Below are 24,748 nucleotides of genomic sequence, written 5' to 3'. Positions count from 1 at the left end.
GCGGTGAGAACAAAGATGACTGATGTTCTCACCTCTGTGCCGAGTATCAGAGTACAGACCCACGGCAAAATGGAATCTGTTTGTTTTATACAATAACCTAGACATTTCAACACATTTCGTAAGCGAGCATCGCGTTACCTGAGCTGAGTCAAAAACTTTCCAGCAAACTCAATTTTAGACTACTACAGACATGCAATTGTGATCTTCTAAATTAGAGTATAATCTGAAAGAATTTCACTAACACCATTTTCAAAACTAACCTTTATTTCAAAAGGAAATCCTGACCCCAAAATGTTACAGCGAGTAAGTCGCTTCACTGCGATTTGTAATCGATTACTCGCCATTACCGGATTTCTACCGGCGACATATTTCGACAAATATTTGCTTCCTTTTCACGTCACAACAAAGTTCTAGCTTTTTTGTCCTGATTGAGATCACTCTCAACGGTCTTTGTCCAATTTTTTTATTGGGCAGTTTTCCTTTCCTGCGAAAGTTTGCCTGTGTTTGTCCGCTACTCGCAAAAACAGTTTGCAAAACTTTGTTGACCAGTCACTCTTGCTGGACTTTAGACTCTGATCACGTGCGCCGGTTACACCACTCGATGACGTCAATTGTGCGTCTATACTCTAATAACACACTCCTCAAGGCCAATCAAAACGCGAGTCTTACACAGTTCATTCTATAATAACCAATAACCCATAACCTTTAAATACTAAACTTTACCTTTTAAGGTTTAAAAAAACAGTGCCTTTTCCGCGTTCCCAGCTTTACGTGACAACCTGTAATGTAGGCCACACTTGACAGCGCATCAAACCGCCGCACTGAAAAATGGTTTACTGAGTAAGCGTTGCAAACGACAATAATGCATCAGTCAATTCCAGCTATGCCTATCCCACCCCCCCCCCCCCTCCGACCGACCCCCGGGAATTAGGATATTTTTAAAATAAGCTAGCAAATTCCCCACAGCCGGGACAAAACGTTGTTCAAAAGCCCCAGGGTAGGGGCTCAAAAATGTTTTGTTTTCTTCCTTCCTCGACTTACTTGTAATAAAATCTAGGGTAATTCAGGCCAAATTTTATCCCAGCTAGGTCTCGTTTCTCGTATTAGTGCCAAATAGGTCATTCTGCAGCTCTAGCATCCCATTTGCGTCATATCTAGACGTAGTCTAGAAGAAACTTGCTGAATTTGCCAATGAATTGGTCATTAGAAGAAGCGAAAATGTTATAAGGTAAAACTGAGTTAGATGGTCAAATGCCCCGGGGTAATTGAGTGGAGGGCTAATGCCCGACCCCAGCTCAATGAAAATGCACCGACAAGCCAACACATCGGATAAAGACACAGTTTTGATAAAGAATCATTTTGATCGTTCAGACTTCGTTAACATGTCATCAGAAATAGAACTGGATATGGATTATTCTAATGTTGCTTTGATCCTGATAAAAGCAACGGAATGATAATCAACAGCCAGGCCTATTTATCTGTGCATTTGAGTTTTGGGGATCGGAGGTGCTTGAAAATAAAGGAAGTGTTAACGAGACTATGATGAAAGCAACTGTGACAAGTCATGTTGCGCTCATTGAAACTGAACAGTTCCCAATCACGGAATCTGAGTCAGCTAGATTCCTGTCTTTCGTAAAGCTAGACGTTGCATCTGCTACTACTTTGCCACTTAAGCAAGACTTTGAAGAGAGGTTCCCAAGTGTTTCTAATTCACGCCATTCGACGTCAAACGTGTCCTTGTCTACTGGGCCGAGCAACTCAACGAACTCGTCAGCGATCTCTCGCAAGCGGTCTCGGAGAGAGTTTGACAATGGGGTTCGTGAAATTTGGGAAAAGGCCGAGGCTCAATACCTAAATGTTGACCACACAATCGAACTCTTTGGAGAAAAAAGTCCTTAAAGTCGACGTCAAGGCAACGGCCGAATATTCAGTGAGTTCTGATGCAGCAGGTATAGCGGAAATAGCAGTTAAAGTCAGACTCACAATTGGCCATGGAAGAATAACACTGCCGGATGAAGTTATAAAGTACACGAGAGATGAGTCGCAAGGAAAAATTTATCCGGAGAGTTCGAGAGTGGAAACATCGAATGGTAAGTTTATGCTGACCAGTAGAGAGGTTTTCAATTTAGCGTTGTAAGACCAGAACCAAAGTAATTACTCTGACCATTCACAACAAACGTAAACAACGCAATGAGCCAATCAGAACTCAAGGAAATGCATGTCGAGCGAGGGAACATGCAAGCGAGCAAGGCACGATTGGTATTGGTTTTCTTTGTCATTGGTCGAGAATCTGGCGCTAATTTAAATTTGCTGACCAATTACAGAGTGTAGTTAAGCTGAAAACCAAAGCAACAATGAATTACTTTCGACGCTCAATGAAAAACCACTATATTCTTCAGTTATGGAGCTAATCCACGTATTTGAATTAAGAATATTACCTCAACCTCACGCTCCAGTATCCAATACAAGGAATAGCCACCAAACTTTGTGACTTCACTGAAAACATTTTCTCAGCAACATTTAAGTATTGACTCAAACAACACCATTAGCTTTTCCAATTTGGTATAAGTGTTTATCGGGATTTAAAACCACGAGGCGCAGCCGAGTGGTTTTAGACCCGATAAAACACGTGCAGCGAGGTTTTTGAACTGCTTCAAAAACATTCCTGGAAAAGCGTGTGCCAAGAGAGTTCATAACACTGATGCTTTTGTGAACGTTGGGAATAAGCATACGAGAAAAACATTAAACACCGCATACTAATAAGGAGGAGGTTTTATCGGGTTTTCAAACCACTGCACGTGATGTTTTATCGACCTTAGGATAGGTCACTGAGCTTATGAATTATTATGAGTTTTTAAATTTGTATGATCCACTCCTATTAGCATAGAGTAACAGTTTGGCCAAAACAAAGGAGATTAAAGGGAATTTCTATCGAAGTGTCTGAAGGAAGGTAGAATTGAATGTGTCAAGCCCTTGGCTTGTACAAGTTAGGAAAGTATGAACTGACCCGATTAGACTCCTGGCAAAGCCTGTGATAGTCGCATTTATCTTAAAATTACAGTAACTCCAAGTTTTTAACATGCAGCTAGTACTCTGGCTTTCTCTTTTCAGCCTGCCATTGCTGTCCCTGTATTCATCTTAACGCTCGGAATAGATTTCGTCTTAAGTTTTAAAGTCAGCACGCAGCTCAGCTTTCTTCAAGGTGGAAATTCACTCGATCCTGTTACGTTAACGGCACAGGTATGAGTTAAACTCAAATAAAGCATAATCCGAATAAATGCATTTTCATGACCGTTTGGGTGCTGAAACTTGGTCTTTATACCGTACTATCATCAGACCGCCATTTACAATGAAAATTGAAACAAATTGAACCCAGCCACTGTACCATTGTTAAGGGCACTTTACCGCTTGTTTTCAGTCCGGCGTTAACTTTTTTGGCTTAAAAATTCTGCGAGCAGAGCCTCTTTTGAATCCCGAAAAAGGGGGTTGCGGGAGGGTAGGCATTAGTCCAATTGGCCTCCTTAGTCAAAGCGGTTTGCATGGCGCACGCATTCAGACGAAAGGTCAAGAGTGAACCAACTGTGCCAAGATGTTTTGCCATATCTCACAGTATTGTGACGTCCTCATTTAATTAAGCAACTATTGCTGGTTTTTGGCCCTTTTGTCGTTGGAAGCACTGGCACATTATGAACCCACTAGCTTAGAATAATTTCAGCAGAGAGCAACACCACTGCAGTAACAATATTCCAAGTCCAAGGTGATTGGGAACGCCCCCGACAGACTTTCTGTCCATCCCCGTAATCGTGAAAGAAGCCCTTGAAGTAAAATGGGGGAAGTAAGGAGCTCTCTAGAAACAAATCTCAACAAGCCACACTCTTGCATTCAATAGAGCTCACAAAAGTACCCCCTGCATTCTGCAGGTCCGCTCGAGCGTACTAATTGACATATGTGACTGTCAAGTTTATTATGTACAGAAGAAAACATACCCGTCGGCCAACCTGAGCAAGAGGACGTTAATTGCTTTTGGAAGAGACAGACTTCTTCTCAAAATACAACAGCTCAAATACTTACCTTCCACAGCGATCTGATAACAAGAGATCAGGGATTCACGAGAGCAAACCAGAAAGAACTTTCTCTATGATGTACTTGTAGAATGCATGCCACTTTACTTCGAAAACCTCACAAGAAATGCAGATCCCAAATATTCTTTGATTCTTCACTAAACGCGAATTGTTTCTTCTGCCGAAATTGGGAGAGAAATATCCTTATAAGTGATAAATTAATCCGGCCCTTGTGCTATTGCACTTGTCCCTAAGCTGATGTAAAACTCCTGTTGACTCAAAAAAAATTGTTAGCTTCGGAACGTTTGATGAGTTCCGGAATTCCGATAGATCATAATTGGAGAATTCATAAACTATGTTGGCGATTCAAGCAGAAATAAATTCGTTTATTCATGCTCCCATTCAGCTAACGTTCCTAGGCTCTGGCTAACAATTTAAAAGACTTCCTGTTATCAGCAAAATTGATCGCATTTATATTTCTCACTAGATTGACCCTTCTGCTGATGTGACAGCAAGTATTGAAGGATATATCTCAGCAGTACACGTCGTTCGAGCTGGTGCCTACGGAGATGGTAAATTGATCCAAGTTTCCCTTCCTGTGACCCTATCGTATTGGAAACGTAGATGGTGTGTGAATCTGTTCAATGATCTGGCTGCGCTGGAGCTGAGTGCCGGAATCTTTTATCAGTGGTTTAACTTTTGGCATTGGCATTGGGGGACGCGGCATACACTTGTCAAGCTAGGAGACTGGTCTACGATCACAAGGGACTGGGATGTTCCAGAAAAATGCGCTGGGCTATCCAAAAAGTGAGATTATTACACAGGACCCTCCCCTAACGTCATAACTTGCCCCTATTGCAACCATTTTGAGTGTTATGTGCATAGCAGAAAATAGTGACTATTTTTCGAGATGGTTTGGAGACAAATGAAAGACCGTTTAAACTACCAATCTGGATCATATCCCTGTTATTGGCATATGAAACAGACAGATGAACTTAATCAGCTGACCTGAAATGGCTAGAAAGAGGTATTAACCTTACACGGCTTCTCAAACGATTTGACCGCTCTCGATCTCGTCTGTGTCTTTCGGTGAAAATCAGAAGCTCTGTTTGCAAGGTGTCTACATTCCGAGCAATCGATTTATCGACCTCCTAATGACTCTTTGATATTTCTCACGTCATTTTGGTGATAATGAAACCCATATTTGTCATCCAAAATCGAACTCGACCATAAGTGATCATGAATCATTTGTGACTAATAGGCCTGCTTATACATTGTATGTGGAAAGATATAGTCACAATGCTCAAAACATTGAAGATGGTTTGAAGGGGGGGGGGGGGGGGGAAGGGGGGGGGGGGGTGTTTTGATATTATTAGACACCAAGCTCCACATATAATCATGTGGCTTAGAATGTCAGATCTATTGAAGTGATTAAGGTGGCTGAACACAGTTTGCGCGCGCTTTACAGATTCTGTAAATGATGCTATTAAGCGCGCGCTAGGGTTGTGGTACGCAAATACGGCGGTCGATAAAGTGATCCCTCAATTTCACATGAAATGGATAATAAAGTTAAGTTTTGATCCTAAATGACAAAGTTTCTCGTTTCTGGACTCTTTTTCTTTTCTTTCCAAGCAAAAAAAACATTCACCAAGACCTTTCACATGCAGTTTCATCTTTGCCATGAAACCCAAATAAAGCCACGCATGCGCATTTGACCAAAAAATTGCGACTGGTTGTTTTCGTGGAAATGAACTGTTTTCTAAGGAACCGCTCATTAGAATTCCCTGAAATTTGGCATGAAAATAGTTCCCTAAAAGCGTAACTCGCCTACAAAGAGAAACCTAAATCTAACAGAGGGTATCTTCACAAAACATTAAAATGCAAAATCAATATTTGCAGGAGATCTCTCAGTCAAAATTACATGAAAATAGTGCAACTGTGTCAGTGTTTTGTGAGTTGTTCTGGATACAAAAAATGGAAAAAATGTAATGAGTACATTTTCTAAAAATAAAGGAAATCTACTATTTATGGACGTTTAATATTTCGCTGCGTTGCCATGGAAACGGTCCTTAGCTCAACAAGACGTACGAAAATACATTTTTTCTTAATTGGTCTTACACCATACCAATTTTGGGTGTCCAGAAATACATAGTTTCCAAATAACGTCTTCTAACACCTGTACACTAAAAAACTGTATTCGGCCACCTTAAGTTGGATTACGGATACGTTGCTCTCCTGTATTTCAGTTCACATTGTAATTATTATTGTAGCTAAATAGTTTGGCTGCATACGCAATAAAAGTATACCAAGTCAAAAAAGGATGAGGAATTTATAAGGTTATTACGTTCATAGGAAAACCATAAGCAGAAATGTTTTTATAAGTAGTTTTGAAGCTCCGCCTTTAGGGTTGGCCAAATAGATATATTATGTGTTAAGCGGCTTTTCAAGAATCGGTAGCAGTTTTTCAAAGCCGGATTAAGCTAACCCGGGTTAACGTGAACTGGGTTTCGAGTTTAATTGCTTATCAATAAGATTTTTTCCAAAAGATTTCTGTTCCTCAGTTTTGACTTAGAATTTTCTTTACTATGAACTTATAATTAGCTTTCGAGATTATTTTTAAGGAGCGAGATGAAAACCTTACTTTAACTTTTAATTGTAGATTAGCGTTAATCGGCGTTCGAACAAACGGGCTCTGATTTGCACATGCAGGGACAGGCATGTGGTTGCGACCTCCCCGCGGTATTTAATCATCTTTTGTGATAAGAGCAAAAGCTTTATAACGTGTTTAATTTTAAGTTCTTGTTACAAACGAATGTTTCTTAATATGTTTCATATTCATCGAAAGTAATTTACCTGGAAAATTTCATAACATGTGGGTGTGTGGGGTCCGCCTGCATGATATTACGCTGAATATAAAGGAGTCATGTTTCCTGTAAAGACCTTTGTTTTATCGTACAGAAAATATTGACATCGTCGTTTATTAAGGCAAAATTATGTTAGGGGCTATTCACATGATTCCGGAATGAGTTTCATTCCGGAATGAGTTCATTCCATCTCCATATATTTCTCTTCATCTGTTTACATGATGCCGAGACGAAATTGTGCTCTCACACAAGTCATTCCGGAATGAGTTCATGCCGGTTTTCAATCCGAATGAAATTTTCGTTCTGGTATGACATTTCATTCTGGTATCATGTAAAGTGAGAACGAACTTCGTTCCGAAATGAAAAATCGCCTGGGGCGAGTAGCGCATATGATCTTTTTCAAGATGGCGGCCGTGAAATCGGTTTGTCGATTGAAATGGAACGAAACTTAGACAGAAAAATTGCTGGACGTTGTCATTGCCTATAAAAGGCAAAAGTTGGGGGAAGGAGTGGAATGGGACTCGGATAAAGTAGTGCTGTTCGAGCACGTTCGAAGTGCTTTAGCTGAACAGTGGCCTGAAGACTTTGGCAAAAGTGAGCCCTCTACCCCAGAGAAGCCAGTTGAAGAAATGTCAAAGGACGAATATCAAAAGCATGTTGAGAGTTTGAAGGCTGAAAAGGAGTTAATTGCTCTTGGCTATCGCAGAGTGGCAAACAGGTTCAAAACATTGAAGAAGAGCTATACACAAGACTGTCAGAATGACCTTCGTTCTGGATCAGGACAGCTGGTAGCACAGTTTTGGCATTCGTGCCATGAATTGTGGGTAGGCAGTGCAGCAACAAAACCTCTAGAGTTTGGAGAATCATCCATGTCTGTACATGAAGAGCAGTTAACACCACATGATGAAGGATCTGAGGAAACAGAAAGTTCTGTGAGTGTTAATACCGGTTCAGCCGAGGAATCAAGCAGTACCAATTGCAAGGAACGATCAGAGAAAAGAGTTAAGTCTGCAAAAACATTTGTAGACTGTAAGCGTCAGAAGCTTCAGAAACAAATTACAAAAGAAGGAAAGCAAGATATTGTTCTGCAAAATTCACAGAGGCAAATGGAACTTCAGCAATCAATGTTGGAAGCTATGCAGAAGCAAAATGAAGGTTTAGACAATGCTTTAAAAACAATGGCCGAGTCTACAGCATTGTTGAACAGGACTTTGGCAACAACTATGCAATACATGATGACAATGGGTCAACCGCAGCATGTTCCTTATACTCCCAGTCCTGTTATGTTCCAACAAGGGGCTGCTGAATTTAGGCCTCAGGGTATCCCAGGGCAGTTTTCTTCACAAGGGCAACCATCTGCTACTCAAGTACAAGAAGCTGTTTATCCAAACCGTGCAAGGTCAACATCCCCATACGAATATTTTGAATATGATCCTGTGTCATAATATTTACAATTGACCTTTGGTTCTATGGAGGCAGTCCCAAGAGAATATCATTATCACCGTTGAAATTATTGTTACTTTGCATTAGAAAATAGTTTTGAACATACGTTGCAGTTTACTGTATAGCAGTGATAGTACACACTATTTTCTTGGCTAATTTCCAGGCTTAAAATTCCCATACAGGCTGCAAAATTAGAGACTACCCAAACAACCATTTTAAATGCCTATTAGCCCTACTAGCTTGGGTTTTCTGATAAGGTATAAATCCTCATTTTTCCCCCCAATTTTATGGCCGAGCAAGCAGTGACAAATAATCTTGTCTTGTAAGTTATCTTATGGTTCTCACCCTTGTTAAATTATATTTATGAATGCACAAACTTTGGTGACATGGAAACTCCCTTAAAAACCTCCATAAGAAAGCATAAATGAAAGGAAACACAACTTCTCTTTGTTTATTCTTTGACATAAAATTAATATAAATTAATCCATATCAGGATTAAATTTAAGCAGCTCAATTTTCAAACACAACTTTGTGATGAAGTATGTCTCAGTTATCAAATGCTCACTTACTTCACAATAAGAGAAAACATGGGAAATTTTAGATGACAAATGTTTGTGTCCTGAGGCAGTATACAATAACTATGCTCCTGGAAAGTTATGTTTACATGTAAACAAGCAACAATTTTATTCAATACTTGCTTATGCACCTAACTGCTTGATGCAAGGCATTGAAGGTGGGAATACAAACAGCCTTGTCAGGTGAACTGAGTGGACCAAAAGAAATGAAAAGATGCAATTCCTAATCATGTTTGAAGGTAAAATCGATATGTTAAGTTAAAAATAAATTTTATTGGATAAATGGCATATCCTTCAGGCCCCATTGTTCAAAAGGTGGATTTCTTATTCACTGGATGATTATTTACTGAGCAGATAGTGCTATCCATGATTTGAATAAGTGGGGCTAGAATCTGTTGTGTCCAGTTTTTTATACTCTTTCTTATGCCTGACATTGATAGGTACATTATTGTTATTGGACACAAAAGAGGTTGCGTTATATAATATTGTTAGTATGTCCACTTTGATAGAAAAAAAGTTGAATTTTAATATTTGTTTGCTTATTGGTTAAACAATATTAATTCAGCCAAAAAAAAAACACATTTTTGCTGCAACAAGTTCCATAAAAAGAACAAAAGTTTGGTTCATGTTAGTGTTCAGATCTGCCACCTTGGTTCAGGCATTTAAGAGTTCAGGAAATAAAATTTATATTCTAAATATCTTTGCTTGAATGTTCCTGAAAATAATCTTTTATGATGTCTCTAATAGCTCTGCCACCTGTAGATGTATACGTGTATCTCTTGTCAACTTTTGTTCCCTCATTCATTGCAATATTTTGGTGGATTTGGTGTTGAACTGCCACTTCATCAATTCCAACCTTATGTCGTTCACACCAGTTATGCAACACAAAGCATGCCATAATAATAAGAGAGACATCCTGTAATTTTAAGGGCATTGGCACAGTTAGGATCTGCCATCTGGCTTTAAGCCGCCCATAAGCACACTCTATTTGATTTCGCGCATCTCTAAGCATTTGATTGAATACAACTTGTGCATCATCAGTGCAATGGGCATACTCTTTCATAACGTGAGGGAGAAGGGGATAAGCTGGGTCCCCAAGAAAGAGGAGACCAACTTTATCTCTTCCTGGTAAAAGTGTCCGGCATAGATATGGGTGGGTTTGATCTTTTATCCTTTGGTTTATTAAACTGTTTGAAAAAACTTTGGCATCATGTGTGGCACCAGGCCACCTGATATCAACATCTATAAACTGTCCACGATAATCACATACTCCCTGAACGTTTATGGTGTATTTCATTTTATAAGAGTAGTAGTCTTGGGAGTTTATATATGGCTGAAGGATAGGAATATGTGTGCCATCCACGGCTCCCACAACCATAGGAAAACCAGTAGCCTGCTCCCATCCAGCAATAAGTCGCTCCATGCTTTCCATGTCCTTTGGCATTTTTATATATTCTGGTGTCAGATGTTCTCTAATAGCTATGCAGACCTCTCTCACTATTTTAGTAACTGTTGATACAGCAACTCCAAAGGCATTAGCTGTCATAACCATTGACCCAGAATCTTTCAGATAATACAGTGTGATGCCAACCTAAATGACAAATAGTGTAAATGATAGTTTTGGCCACACAGTTTACAAAATGGGTCATTCCAGGGAAAAAAAATCGCTTGCCCCAGTGGAAATAGAATCTGCCAAGGTCCACCCTTTTCCCTTCCCACTCCCCAATGTGATTTCCATGGCCAAACATAATTTTTTTGTATGGTATATAAGGCCAATGTCCCCTGGAAAATAAGTCTTTAAACTTGACTGAAATTTTTGGCTGCCTTGGTATGTAGTAACAATAAGCACATAAGCACGAGTGAATGAAAGGGCTGCGGGATAATCGAAATGGTTTGCCCTCACTAAATTATTCGTAGGCCAAGGCCTTTGACTCGCCCCAAGCCCCTCTTTTAGATTTCAAAATGGCTACCCACTGATATGCAAGGCTTTTTGTCTACCTTTTTGGCTGATGAAAGGGCAGGTCTCGGAGATCTAGGGCTTGGTGCAATGTACGGTTCTAGTTCATCTACAAGCTCCATAAAGTTTTCTTTGCTCATTCGAAAGTTTTTTTTCCATTCTTCAGGCAAGCATAGACCGTCGATCATGTTTCTCCACCACAAATCTGTCCTGCCTGGCCTTATCCAGTGTGATCTTCTCCTCCTTTCTTCTCTTCTTTTAGTGAATATATTTACATTCAGGAAGCCAGAGTTTGGACTCAACGCCAACATACGTGATTTCCTTTTCTGTCTGGCCCAAAGAAGCAGCCCTGTGGTCAAGTTGTTCGAAATCGTGGCAGCTATCGCCATCAATACCCACAACAATGTTTCGTGCGAAACTCGCGCCATCTTTGTTTACTGATGCGCGGGAACTTAAACCAGAGTCGGTCGATTTTCACATGTGAATGCGGCACGAACTTCATTCTGGAACGAGACTCATTCCGGAATGAATTTCATTCTGGAATCATGTGAATAGCCCCTTAGATAGGTTGTTCTCAGCTTATGCGGAAAAGATCAAAAGAAAACTAAAAGCATTTGTTTACACTTTAGAAGTATTAAAATGTATTCAGGTTTAGTAACCGGCTTGAATCAACTTGACATAATAACATTCTGAATTGAAGTTTGTGTTGAAATGTTACTTGAAAACGTTCTAAATCCTGTTAACTCACTTTTTCTCTTGAAAATGTATGGACACTGTCACAAAATTAACAAGGAGTTGGTGGGGGTGGGGGGCGATGGGGGCTTGATGTCTCCCTTCTTTCTTCCTTTACGCGTTTTACGCATTTCTACATATAAAGAAATGTACGAGTTTTGGACTGGTTTTTATACGCCCATGAAGAAATCTCATCTCCAACTCATTCCTCTTTTACGGCTCAAGTAAGACATTAAAGAGGTAACCTTTAGTTGGACGCAATCTGGGTGATATTATAATTTCTAATAACTAGTTATAACTAGATTGAATCAAATGCTGAACAAGAACACTGATCAAGCAGTTTAACTCCTTTTAATTAACAACTTTTTCTTTAATTTAGTTTGCGAGTGACACCGTACCGAACTGACGACATCAACTTAACACTTGAATACACCTTGGCAAACTGCTCTCCCTGAGAAGCTTCTCAGCTGTTTACTTTTTTCCTACTTCTTTGCAGCACGTTGTCATGAAACCGGAACCCGGCTTACAATCATACCACCCTGACTTGCACCCAGCCAACCAGAAAGTGGTCCCACTGCCATAACCGCTGTCACTGAATCCCTCTCCACGGCATTGGCAACTTGTTCGCTTCGAAAGCTGATTCTCCTGATCTGGGCCCAAAACAAAACATAGTCAACGGTCTTGTTTGTATTGTCTTTATTACAAGGACTGCTTTTGATTATGAATTGTGGTATCCTAAATTGACCCCAGCAAAGCGAGGTTAACTAAAGTCTGCAACTAAATAAGAACGACGAAAACTGAAGTACCCGGGGAAAAACCTCAGAACAGGGACGAGAACAACCAGCAAACTCAACCAATTATGCTAACTCATATGGCTCAAATCCAGGACATCCGACCAGATTGGTGAGAGGTGAGTGCTCCAAGCAGTACGCCATCCAAGCTCCACTATTTAGCCATGAAGTGAAATTTTACTGGAAATAATTTGCTTTCTCCTGTTAGTTTACGCATTATTAATGAATACACCAGGGCGATTGACAGTCACGAAGAGATAATTTGCATTTAACGGTAATAAGGTTCCTCGCTGACTTTAGCAATTAATGTGACTTGTTAAAGGCCCGTGCATTTCCTAAGCTGGTCAAGCTTACATACCTCCTTTCCACTCTTTATACTCCTGAATGACAAAAGAGAAAACATATTAAAGTTAAAAAGAATCTTATCACCGCCAAGTTATATTTTTCTTAACCCTATCTTAACCACGGAAGAAGAAAGGAACCTGACTGAGTGTTTGATATTTGCGCAAACGCCATAAAAATTCATGACTCTTTTGAAAATTTATCTGGGAAAATTTGGTGTAGTTGGTTAATGTTTATCGACTTTGATGTTATCATGGTAACCAATTTTCGACAGTCATTAATTTTTTTCAGAAAATGGAAAATCTCTTTTTGAAATGAAAAAAAGGGTTTTTGGTAAATAACTTTCGATTTTTTAGCTAATATTAGTATTCTAGACGCTTTTTTTTGGAAGATCAAGTATTCCGAGATTACTCACGCCCCACCCCACCCCCCTCTTCCCCCTCGGTCAAAAATAAAAGCCCTACGAAGGGTTAAGGTTACTCGAAGCGCGAGCGGCAAAATGGGTAAAGCAGACGCTCGCGCCGCTCGCAGCTCGCGCCTTTGACTCGTCCCCCTGATATCGTGCTCGATTTTTATTTTTTGCGTTGTTTCCCGTGGATTCTCGATTGAAAGAGAAACTGATCTCTTTCTAGAATGGAAACAGTTTTCAGGTGCCAAACTACCATACAGATACAATTTTGCCTGGGTACGTTTATAATAACAACTGTTTTCCTTCATATTTATGTACATTTATTACATTTATTCGGTACTTTCTTGCTGTCATTGTCCTTGGGAAAGGAATGTTTTGAGCATTTCGATCTTTCACAACAAACTAAAGAATTCATTCACCCAGTGACTTTGTCACTCTCCCCTCCCTCAATTGTATTAAAAAAACTAACCTCGTCTTCATAATCCAAAGGAGCTCGAGGCTTTGCAGCAATGCAAGCAAGGCCTATTGCCATGGCAACCAGAAGCATCTTGGCATTCATTTTCGTAATTCTTCTGTGAGAGAAATAAAAGCAAAATTTAGTTAATTGATTTAATTTGAGGGTAAAGATTTGTTGGAAAACCTGCTTTCGCAAATTTTTCCTGCTAAACTGAAATAAACTACAAGAATAAGTCATCAAAATTTCTATACAATATCGCATGACTTGTGTGTTAAAGATGGGATTGAAGACATTGTTTCTTCCCGAGTTTCTTTAATAAATCTTTAATTAGTCCTCGCTAAGAACCAACATTTTTGCTTGTTTTTATGGTGTCACACGAGAAATTAATACACGCCTCTATTTAATTGGAATTTCAAGTTAAAAGACACTACATTTCGTCACACAAAATAAAATAAAGATACAAAACAGGAGATACAATTTAAAAATGCATTGTTTCATTGAAGAACTATTGATTGGAGGCCGAAAACTGTGTAAAAGTGGTTATTATTTACGCCACAGCGCGATCGGCTGATAAAGGCGAGTTTGTCGGATTCTATTAAAATCTTCTCTCACTGGCGAAAATCTAAATTTTTCGTTCTCAATAATTGTATACTCCCTTAAAGCCATTATAAAGTTAGAGCCTTAAGATAATTTAGGATTCATTGTTTCACCCATGATTCCATGCTAATCCAAAAATAACAACAAGATATTAAATGTGAATAAGGGAGAAACGAAGACTCGAAAAAAAAAAGAAAGAAACCCAATTCCAAGAATTTCTTTCCGAGCACTAAACAGTTTCTTGTTCTGTTTTGTTTTGTTGTTGTAGTTTTCACTTGTAGATAAAGCCATATAATAAATCCTTTATTGACCAAGCTTGTTCGATCAAGATGGCTGGATATTGGCTTTGTTATTTTTTTTTGCGTTTTTATGGACCAAGACGAAAATGCAAAAAAAAAAAAAACAAAAAAAAAAACAAAAACCCTTGGCCAATATCTAGCCATCTTGACCTCACGCTTGGTCAATAACGCATATACATTAGACACTTTGGCAAGCCAAGCCGGGTCAATTCCGTCAAGACGAGACAACCAAAGCATGCACAAGTTTTGTTGGCTCTGGCAAATGCGCAACGCTATTTTCATATAGATGCTCGCTAAAGTTGAGTTGGCTGGGAAGGTGCTCCTTGCAGGCGCGAAAATTAAAACCAAACGCCTGAGCCCAGTGTGTTTCAAATGCACTAGAAGTCTCCAAAAGTACTACCTCAAGACTTATCTGTCGAGGCCAAAAATTTCCATTAGACTTCGTGCCATTTGTTTCCTTCGCCAAACTCAAGTAGGCAAAGTAGAAATAGGCTTATTTCCCAATGGCGTGCGGTATTTGAGAATAAGTGGAGCACTTTTCTGTATCTTGCAAGATAAAACTTGTTTCAGGACGTGGAGAATTCCTTATGGACTTGCAGAAACAAAACAATCCACACATTGTGTCCTTTTCGCATAAATCAAGAAACCGAGCTTCTCAAAAATCAAGCCTGCTGGATCCGTGAAATTAGACCAAAATTAGAAGAGATCTTTGCTTCATTAATAAAAGAGCTGGCTTTCGTTACACTTCTTAAGCAGTTGCTCTACTCTTCAAAAGAGCAGGTTATTTCTCTTAGTACTAATAAGGATAAAGGCCCGCTAAAACGGTTAGAATAACATTCCTTTAACAAAAGTTGAACGGATTTAGAGGCAAAAAAATAACGGAGTATTCAAACGGCTTCGGCGCCATTTAACATGTTCAAGAACAAAGGAAATGTTGAATCGAGATTGAGTCATGAAAAGCTTTAACCAATTTAAAATTTGATTCAACACGCTGTCAAGCCTTCAACATTTTTTACACCAGTGCTTTTTCTGAGAAAAAAAAATTCATTCTGTGACTTTTTCGCTGTTCTTTTGCGCGGAATCGATTATTCGGCCTAATTTTTCTCGAAAACGAAGGGAAAAAACATAGAGTAAATGTATTAGGAGTTCCGTCTTTACATACTTACTCAAACATTTAAAAAGACGAAGAAGCCCTTACCGCCGATTCTTTAAAATAATTTACCCATCGACGACACAAACGTGTATGCTTAAAGTATGCTTGTTTCTTATCGGGTTTTATTTGTATGTTAAGAGAAACGTTTTTTAAAACGTTTTCAAGCAGACGGGGATTAATTAGACACACTAAATTATAAATTATACCGCCCGAAACAGTTTTGTCGTTAGAAGCGTACGGTATTCACCCGCGCAAACCAAACGCCTAAGCCTAGCCTTTTTCAAATGCACAAGACGTCTCCAAAAGTACTACCTCAAGACTATTCGCCAAGGCCAAACATTTTTCTTAGATTTTGAATCGACATTGAGTAAAAGCTTAAATAACCAATTTTAAATTTGAATTAATGCGCTTCAATAAGCCTACAACATTTTTGTTACACCTCAAACTAAGAAAACCACTCAGCACTCACCTTTGTGGACACAGCCAACTCTTAAACACAATCCGTTCCGTACGCTAGTCCGCGAAGTAACTACACTGTTGCTGATCTATACATGGAATATATTTCACGTTCACAGTAGACAAAGTCAGAATGTATCACTCAAATTATGCTTATTACGTATCATCCGTTCCGTGTAGTTGCCACTAACAATAGCTCCCTCTCAAACAATTTAGACCGGGGATTATAAAATATGCCAATGTTGAATGAAATACGACGCATCAAGAAAAGCTGATCAAATTCAAAGACAATGCTTTTTGTTTAGCGTCGCAAATACGGCCATAAAAGGAGATTTTGAAACAATAGCTTTAGCGCCAGACAAAGGCTTATTAATTCAGAAGGGAAATTCAAACTCGCTGTTATTACAATAGCGAAATTCACGAGGGAAATCAAAAAATTGCCGAAGACTGCACCAGTTCGAAATTTGCATATTTGGCGAAAGCGTCGCGTCGCAAGTGAAAGCGTGATGGTTTTAAAACTAACACCTCTTCTTTAAGAGCCGCGCTAGCAACCGATGCTTTTGTTTTAAGACTAAATGACAATCACATTGATCCTTTTCAATCAAACCGTCTAATCAGGCGATTTTTCCAATCCAAAGCGCGAGTTTTCATAAACAAAGCCTTTTCTTTCCTTTCTTTTCTTTACGAGTAAGGCAAGTTAGTTTGAAATTCACAACTCTTGACCAAGTGAAACCATCGATAAAAGCTTCACTGTTTTGCGGCGTTATGCTGCACCCTATTATCAACTGATCCAAAATCGTATAAAGGAATTTAGCATTTCCAAGTTTCTTGCTTGGGGTCAATAATATGGTAAACCTTCCTCAACTTTCCAAACCCCTCTCCCCTAGTGCCGCTAATTTGACACGCCGACAATTTTGTGACGATTCGAAATTCATCTTCGCCGAGTCTCGGAACAATTCCGCCCAAAGCGCAATAAACAACAAAGGCTTTTGTTTGGACTTGTAAAGACGAATTTGACTCACTACCATGGACCATTTCAGGCTTTAAAAATTCATTCATCTTGCTCAATTAAATAAAGTTTGCCAGTTATGTAGAATTTTTCCTTCAAAGTATGCGCTGAATTTAGCTATGGATGTGACTTGTAAAAGGCCCGTGCATTTCCTAAGCTGGTCAAGCTTACATACCTCCTTTCCACTCTTTATACTCCTGAATGACAAAAGAGAAAACATATTAAAGTTAAAGAGAATCTTATCACCGCTAAGTTATATTTTTCTTAACCCTATCTTAACCAGGGAAGGGGGGGGGGGGGGTGGTTTTTGCCTGCGGCATACTTTGAACCTGACTGAGTTTTTGATATTTGCGCAAACGCCATAAAAATTCATGACTTTTTTGAAAATTTATCTGGGAAAATTTGGTGTGGTTGGTTAATGTTTATTGACTTTGATGTTATCATGGTAACCAATTCTCAACAGATTAATTTTTTTTAGAAAATGGAAAATCTCTTTTTGAAATGAAAAAAAAGGTTTTTGGTAAATAACTTTCGATTTTTTAGCTAACTTAGTATTCTAGACGCTTTTTTTCGGAAGATCAAGTATTCCGAGATTACTCACGCCCCACCCCACCCCCCTCTTCCCCCTCGGTCCAAAATAAAGGCCCTACCAAGGGTTAAGGTACTATTATTTGAACGCTTGAGACAGAAATCTTTGTGTTTAATAGCGAATCAATGAAGTTTGAACTAAGCTTACCGGTGATTTAACTTTAATTTTCGTAGCCCTTTCACAATTAGCTTAAGCTTTCTACAATTTCAATTCTTGTGAATTACATTTTTAATTTACTCGCGAGTCACTTAACCTGTTTTCCACGCGTCCAAAGGCAAAATACTTTCACATATAAGTTCATGTTTTAAGGTTTAAGAAATAATGTACTCAGTCAACAAACTAACAATCAAAGAATCAGCACTCGAATCCCGTCGCGGTAGCCAAATATTTCTTTAGAAACGGAACCCCTCAGTATGTGTTTATATTTTACTTGTTTTGAGTTTGATAATCATAACTGCACCTCAGTAGTGCAGTTATGAAACGTATCGGGACAAATACTCAAAAATTTACTCTCTACGCTCTCTCATAGACCTTGTTTACAAATGGCAGCAGTTCTAGCCTCGTTAGTATGTGCAAATTCGATAGAACTTGTATGTTAAAGTGTGATTCGAGTACGGATAATAGGACATTTTCACTATGGCGTCATTTTACTACAACTACCAGAATCCTTCTGGTTTTGTTTTCTCATGCTAATTAGAGCTATTGTTCTTTGCTCTCCATTGGGATTACAAAATTTGACTTTGAAAAGGAAAACGAAATGAATTCTGGTAGTTGTAGTGAAATGACGCCAACATGAAAATGGCCTGCTAACAAACGAATGAAAGAATATAAAATTCGTTACTATTAATGAAAAAGGGCCTTTCAAAAGTTGGTCAAATAAACAGGAAATCAGATTAAAAGTGGCTAAATATATATATATATATTTTTATATAACCACAGAAATTCTTCTAATGGTTGGTATTGAGGACCAAGATGTTACGTGAATGAAAATAAACTGCAAGCAGCCTCTCTTACGCTCGAGAATCCGAGGAGTAGAACGCAAGTTACTCGAAGCGCGAGCGGCAAAACGGGTAAAGCGCCTTTGACTCGTCCCCCTGATATCGTGCTCGATTTTTATTTTTTGCGTTGTTTCTCGTGGATTCTCGATTGAAAGAGAGACTGATCTCTTTCTAAAATGGAAACAGCTTTCAGGTCCACGAACTACCATACAGATACAATTTTGCCTGGGTACGTTTATAATAACAACTGTTTTCCTTCATATTTTTTTACATTTATTACATTATTCTTGTTGTCATTGTCCTTGAGAAAGGAATGTTTTGAGCATTTCGATCTTTCACAACAAACTAAAGAATTCATTCACCCAGTGACTTTGTCACTCTCCCCTCCCTCAATTGTATTAAAAAAACTAACCTCGTCTTCATAATCCAAAGGAGCTCGAGGCTTTGCAGCAATGCAAGCAAGGCCTATTGCCATGGCAACCAGAAGCATCTTGGCATTCATTTTCGTAATTCTTCTGTGAGAGAAATAAAAGCAAAATTTAGTTAATTGATTTAATTTGAGGGTAAAGATTTGTTGGAAAACCTGCTTTCGCAAATTTTTCCTGCTAAACTGAAATAAACTACAAGAATAAGTCATCAAAATTTCTATACAATATCGCATGACTTGTGTGTTAAAGATGGGATTGAAGACATTGTTTCTTCCCGAGTTTCTTTAATAAATCTTTAATTAGTCCTCGCTAAGAACCAACATTTTTGCTTGTTTTTATGGTGTCACACGAGAAATTAATACACGCCTCTATTTAATTGGAATTTCAAGTTAAAAGACACTACATTTCGTCACACAAAATAAAATAAAGATACAAAACAGGAGATACAATTTAAAAATGCATTGTTTCATTGAAGAACTATTGATTGGAGGCCGAAAACTGTGTAAAAGTGGTTATTATTTACGCCACAGCGCGATCGGCTGATAAAGGCGAGTTTGTCGGATTCTATTAAAATCTTCTCTCACTGGCGAAAATCTAAATTTTTCGTTCTCAATAATTGTATACTCCCTTAAAGCCATTATAAAGTTAGCACCTTAAGATAATTTAGGATTCCTTGTTTCACCCATGATTCCATGCTAATCCAAAAATAACAGCAAGATATTAAATGTGAATAAGGGAGAAACGAAGACTCGGAAAAAAAAAAAAAAAAAAAAAAAACAACAACAACAACAACAACAATTCCAAGAATTTCTTTCCGAGCACTAAACAGTTTCTTGTTCTGTTTTGTTTTGTTGTTGTACTTTTCACTTGTAGATAAAGCCATATAATAAATCCTTTATTGACCAAGCTTGTTCGATCAAGATGGCTGGATATTGGCTTAGTTATTTTTTTTGCGTTTTTGTGGACCAAGACGAAAATGCAAAAAAAAAAAGAAAAAAAAAAAAAACTTGGCCAATATCTAGCCATCTTGACCTCACGCTTGGTCAATACCGCATATACATTAAACACTTTGGCTAGCCAAGCCGGGTCAATTCCGTTAAGACGAGACAACCAAACCATGCACGAGTTTTGTTGGTTCTGGCAAATGGGTCAACTTTATTCATACATAAATGCTTGCTAAAGTTGACTCGGCTGGGCGGGTGATCCTTGTGGGCGCGAAAATTAAAACCAAACGCCTGAGCCCAGTGTGTTTCAAATGCACTAGAAGTCTCCAAAAGTACTACCTCAAGACTAATCTGTCGAGGCCAAAAATTTCCATTGGACTTTGTGCCATTTGTTTGCTTCGCTAAACTCAAGTGGGCAAAGTAGAAATAGGCTTATTTCCCAATGGCGTGCAGTATTTGAGAATAAGTGGATCACTTTTCTATATCTTGAAAGATAAAACTTGTTTCAGGACGTCATGAAAAGCTTTAACCAATTTAAAATTTGATTAAACACGCGTTCAAGCCTTCAACATTTTTTACACCGGTGCATTTTCTGAGTAAAAAAATTTCATTCTCTGACTTTTTCGCTGTTCTTTTGCGCCGAATCGATTATTTGATCCAATTTTTCTCGAAAACGAAGGAAAACAACATGGATTAAATGTATTAGGAGGTCCGTCTTTACATACTTACTCAAACATTTAAAAAGATGAAGAAGCCCTTACCACCGATTCTTTAAAATAATTTACTTATCGAAGACACAAACATCTATGCTTAAAGTCCTTAAAGTATGCTTGTTTCTTATCGGGTTTTATCTGAAAGTTTAAACGTTTTCATGCGGACGGGGATTAATTAGACACACGAAATTAACTTAAGCTGCCCGCAACAGTTTTGTCGTTAGAAAGACTACAGTATTCGCCCGCGCAAAACAAACGCCTGAGCCCAGCCTTTTTCAAATGCACAAGACGTCTCCAAAAGTACTACCTCAAGACTATTAGTCAAGGTCAAACATTTTTATTAGATTTTGTGTTATTTGTTTACTTAGCCAAAACTTAAGTGGGCTAAATAGAAATGGGCGTATTTTCCAATGGCGTGCGGTATTTAAGGATAAGTTGAGCACTTGCGAGACAAAAGTTGTTTCAAAGCGTAGGGAATTCCTTTCCGACTTGCAGGAACAAAACCGTGATCCACACCTTGTGTCCTTTTTGCATAAATGAGGAACCAAGCTTCTCAAAAATCAAGCCTGCTGGATCTGTGAAATTCGACCAAAATTAGCCGAGATCTTTGCTTCATCAGTAAAAGAGTCGACATTCGTCACACTACTTCAGAAATTTCTCTAGTTTTAATAAAAGCAGATTATTTATTGCTCTTATTAGTAATTCTTCTTCTTCTCGAATAATCTAGACCGGGGTTTTATAAAATATCCCAATATTAAATGAAATACGAAACAGGCTTTAAGAATTCATTCATCTTGCTCAATTAAATAAAGTTTGCCAGTTCTGTAGAATTTCCTTCAAAGTATGCGATATGGTTTCCAGTGGAATTCAACGTCTCGTTCTTTCTCATAAATATATCCTAGACATCATTAGTTTTTTTTTTTATCAGAGCATTGCTTAGATGCAAGGTTTGATAAGGGATCGCCTGTATGGCAACATAGATGTATTTTTAAGATACCAGTAATATTTCGAAAAACGTGCATCCTTCTCGTGACTCTATAGCTAGAGAAAGTCTATGATAATTTTTCCCAATTCCAAACTGGTTGGATGAACTCTGCTAAAATGTAAATGGTATCTTTAGCCAAAAAATTTTCTTTTAGTATATATTTTTTTGACATCTCCTTAATCTAAAATTTCTTTTGTTGTCAAATGATCAGTTTAGTTGAGCCTGTTAAGTGGTCCGAATATATTACTTGTAAACTGAAGCCACGTGTTTTAGTGATGGTAGAGGTCGGAACATGACAATTAAAGCTTGATAAAATTGACACGAAAGAAATGTTTCGTAGTAATGTTGTGTCACTCACGGATATCACTTTTTGCTACGATTTTAACTTCTTGAAACCAGCCAGCAATTTCTTGACAATTCATTCTAAAGAGAACAAGCAAGCCTTTAAAATAATGTTGTTACTTGTTTTGCTGTGACTTGCTGTTGGATCATAAACGCCAATTCCGTTGTGAGGCACTCCATTTCCAAATGCGTGACTTGTCGGCGGCTTCGTGGTGTAGTTGGTGAGCAAAGGATGGCCGATCTTCTCAAAGAAAGGATTGCCCCAGCACCTCCATTCACTTACTGTGGCGTCGACTACTTTGGCCCATTCTACATCAGAGGGACGAAAGGAATTGAAGCGTTATGGTGCGTTATTTACCTGTTTATCTAGCCGAGCTGAGCATATAGAGGCGGCGAACCCCCTAGAAGCAGATTCCTTTCTAAATGCCTTGCGACGTTTTATAGCAAGAAGAGGGCCTGTGCGTGAAATCAGATCCGATCAAGGTACAAATATTACCGGAGCAGAGAAAGAATTGCAAAGAGCGTTATCAGAGATGGACAACAACGCAATCCAGAGAAGTTTATGCACGGAATTCAAAGCTGATTGGGTGCAATGGAAGCAAAACCCACCGTCTGCGTCGCATATGGGTGGCGTCTGGGAACGACAAATACGCTCAGTCCGCTCAATCCTTACCGCCTTAATGCGAGACCATGGTCGTAACCTTGACGACGAATCGTTTCGAACTCTGATGGCAAAAGTAGAGTGTGTTATAAACAGCACACCTCTCACCACTCCTTCCAGTGACCCAAGAGATCTAGACCCACTAACACCGAATCACATCCTGACGATGAAGTCTAAAAAGTCATGTCAAACTCTGCACGCAATATGGAGTAAATTTATTACAAGTCCGGTCCCTTCCTTGATAATGGGAAAACAAGGACTTACTGAGAGCAATCTACGCACTACATTTTCAACGATACAGAAGCTTTCAGTGGTCTGGAATTGGTTATAGTTATTACGAGTAAAATAGAGTTGGAAGGCCTAACGAGGTCCTACCTACATGTCTGACATATTTTTATCGATCTTGAACCAATTTAGCTTCTTGTATATTTGTAGTGGGTAAACATGATAATTGTTTGAAAATTTGGGTGGTATGCAATCGAGAAGATGGTCGTGTCTGAAATAAGGTAGGAAAAATCAGACACGTTATTCTGAAATTCGGCAAGAGTTTTAAGAAGCGCGCGCCCCGTGTTGCAAGATGCAGGTGTAACCATTGTTAGAGCTACAAAACCCTTTTCCATTTTACCAAAAAATTGGTTTTGAAACAGCGGTTTCGCGCAAAATGAAAGGAGAAAATACGAAGGAGAAACGCCTGAGAGTGTTCCGTGCTCATTCGCGTATTCTTCTTTGGTGGCCAAAAGTTATTCGCTGTTAAAATCGTTGCGCCACGGGTAGCAGATAGTAAGGCACCAGAAACGATCATTAAATACAAAAATTATTAACTGTGAAGGTAGAGAAGTGGTGCAGTATTATTGCACATGCCTTCCGGGGAAGAGGGCTTGGGCTCAAATCTACCTTGGAACCGAATCAAAAAAAATATTTTTTCTTCTTAAAGCGAAGTCATCATTTTGTTTGGTAGAGCTTTAAATTCCTTATTGTTCCTTCATGTCAGTTAGTAACTTACGATTTGTACTTTTGAATAAAAACCGGCGATAACCAATGGCCAAATGTTTTCATATCAAAGCGAGGCGAGCTTGTATTTTGCTTCTAAGGTTTTTCTTTAAAGCAAGCTTGGTTTTGGCAATCAGATTGCATGTAATCGAATATTACTCACAGTCTCAGAAAGGAGTCAAAAAGCTATTTATCTGAGTACCAACATAAAATTGCAGTGTACTGTATTTTGAGACTATGCCAGTGTTTTTCTTTATCTTGGAGAGCATTTTTCATGTCATACTTCCTTGCGATGAAGCTCCTATTTTGCATATTTTAGAGATGCTAGTATTTGGAAGCAGCACCAGGGTCTTGAAACCTGGCTGGCCGCACGATTTTATTTTATGGTAAGGAGTTTTTGTCTTTTCATAGCCACAAGACCATTGCTGTAGAATGTGTCACTATTGGTTGATATCCATTTGTTTGCACCCATTTTTCCCTTTTTTTTACAAGCTTTAAAACTTGGTTGGGAAAAATTTCAAGTGCTATTTTTACTACTTGAAACAATTATCTGAAAAATATCAATTTTACTTTAAATATAAAGGAGACTTGTGCTTATATAAGTATCCACGAATCGAAGTATTTGACCCTTAAGCATTTTTTTTAGTGTTGTGAGAAGTTACCAAAGTTGTAAGTTATTTTTATTTTATTTTTTTTTTTTACTACAAAAGATTCAATTTTTGCCAACGAAGGGAACCCGCTGGAAACAGAGGAAGAAAGCGTTCGAGGCTCAAACGACACTTGAATTTTTTAAAGTAACCGGAAAAAGTGTAATTTACATGCAAGAAAAAAAAAACAATCTGGGTTATGAGGAAATTAGGGAGCCACCCACTTAAAGTTAAATAATTGACATTCAATGTTGACTTAAAGACGACGTTTGTATACAGAGCAGAATCTCACAACCTCAAGAATTT

At 38.6% G+C, this 24,748-nt stretch overlaps 2 protein-coding genes and 1 long non-coding RNA gene across 4 annotated transcripts in view; 1 reads left to right on the top strand and 2 right to left on the bottom strand.

The window, feature by feature from the left end:
• Positions 1-1,546: 1,546 nt before the first annotated feature.
• LOC146468871 (uncharacterized) lies at positions 1,547-12,848 on the top strand. Its single transcript, XM_085123916.1, has 4 exons — positions 1,547-2,090; positions 3,112-3,240; positions 4,549-4,868; positions 12,129-12,848. Exons 1-4 carry the CDS (start codon positions 2,037-2,039, stop codon positions 12,139-12,141), a joined length of 516 nt encoding a protein of 171 aa, XP_084980042.1. The 5' UTR covers positions 1,547-2,036; the 3' UTR covers positions 12,142-12,848.
• LOC146468869 (uncharacterized) overlaps positions 6,535-24,748 on the bottom strand; it is a 39,600-nt gene continuing 21,386 nt past the window's right edge. Inside the window, exon 2 of the long non-coding RNA XR_014867341.1 lies at positions 6,535-7,001. This is a non-coding gene — a long non-coding RNA (uncharacterized LOC146468869). The remainder of the gene's footprint in view (positions 7,002-24,748) is intronic.
• LOC146468870 (N.vectensis toxin 5-like) lies at positions 11,968-16,286 on the bottom strand. 2 transcript variants are annotated; one of them, XM_085123941.1, is made up of 4 exons: positions 16,150-16,286; positions 13,644-13,743; positions 12,782-12,803; positions 11,968-12,282 (listed from the first exon to the last, which is right to left on the bottom strand). In XM_085123941.1, the coding sequence occupies exons 2-4, from the start codon at positions 13,731-13,733 to the stop codon at positions 12,104-12,106; spliced, it is 291 nt and encodes a 96-aa protein (XP_084980067.1). In that variant the 5' UTR covers positions 13,734-13,743; positions 16,150-16,286; the 3' UTR covers positions 11,968-12,103. The 2 variants fall into 2 exon arrangements, with proteins under 2 accessions (XP_084980067.1, XP_084980066.1); XM_085123940.1 differs by having other exon boundaries at positions 13,644-13,746; positions 16,150-16,284.

The sequence above is a fragment of the Pavona decussata genome, unplaced genomic scaffold (genome assembly GCF_977016875.1).
Source record: "Pavona decussata unplaced genomic scaffold, jaPavDecu1.1 SCAFFOLD_128, whole genome shotgun sequence".
Taxonomy (NCBI): Eukaryota; Metazoa; Cnidaria; class Anthozoa; order Scleractinia; family Agariciidae; genus Pavona; species Pavona decussata.
This window is presented reverse-complemented; position numbering and strand designations above follow the sequence as displayed.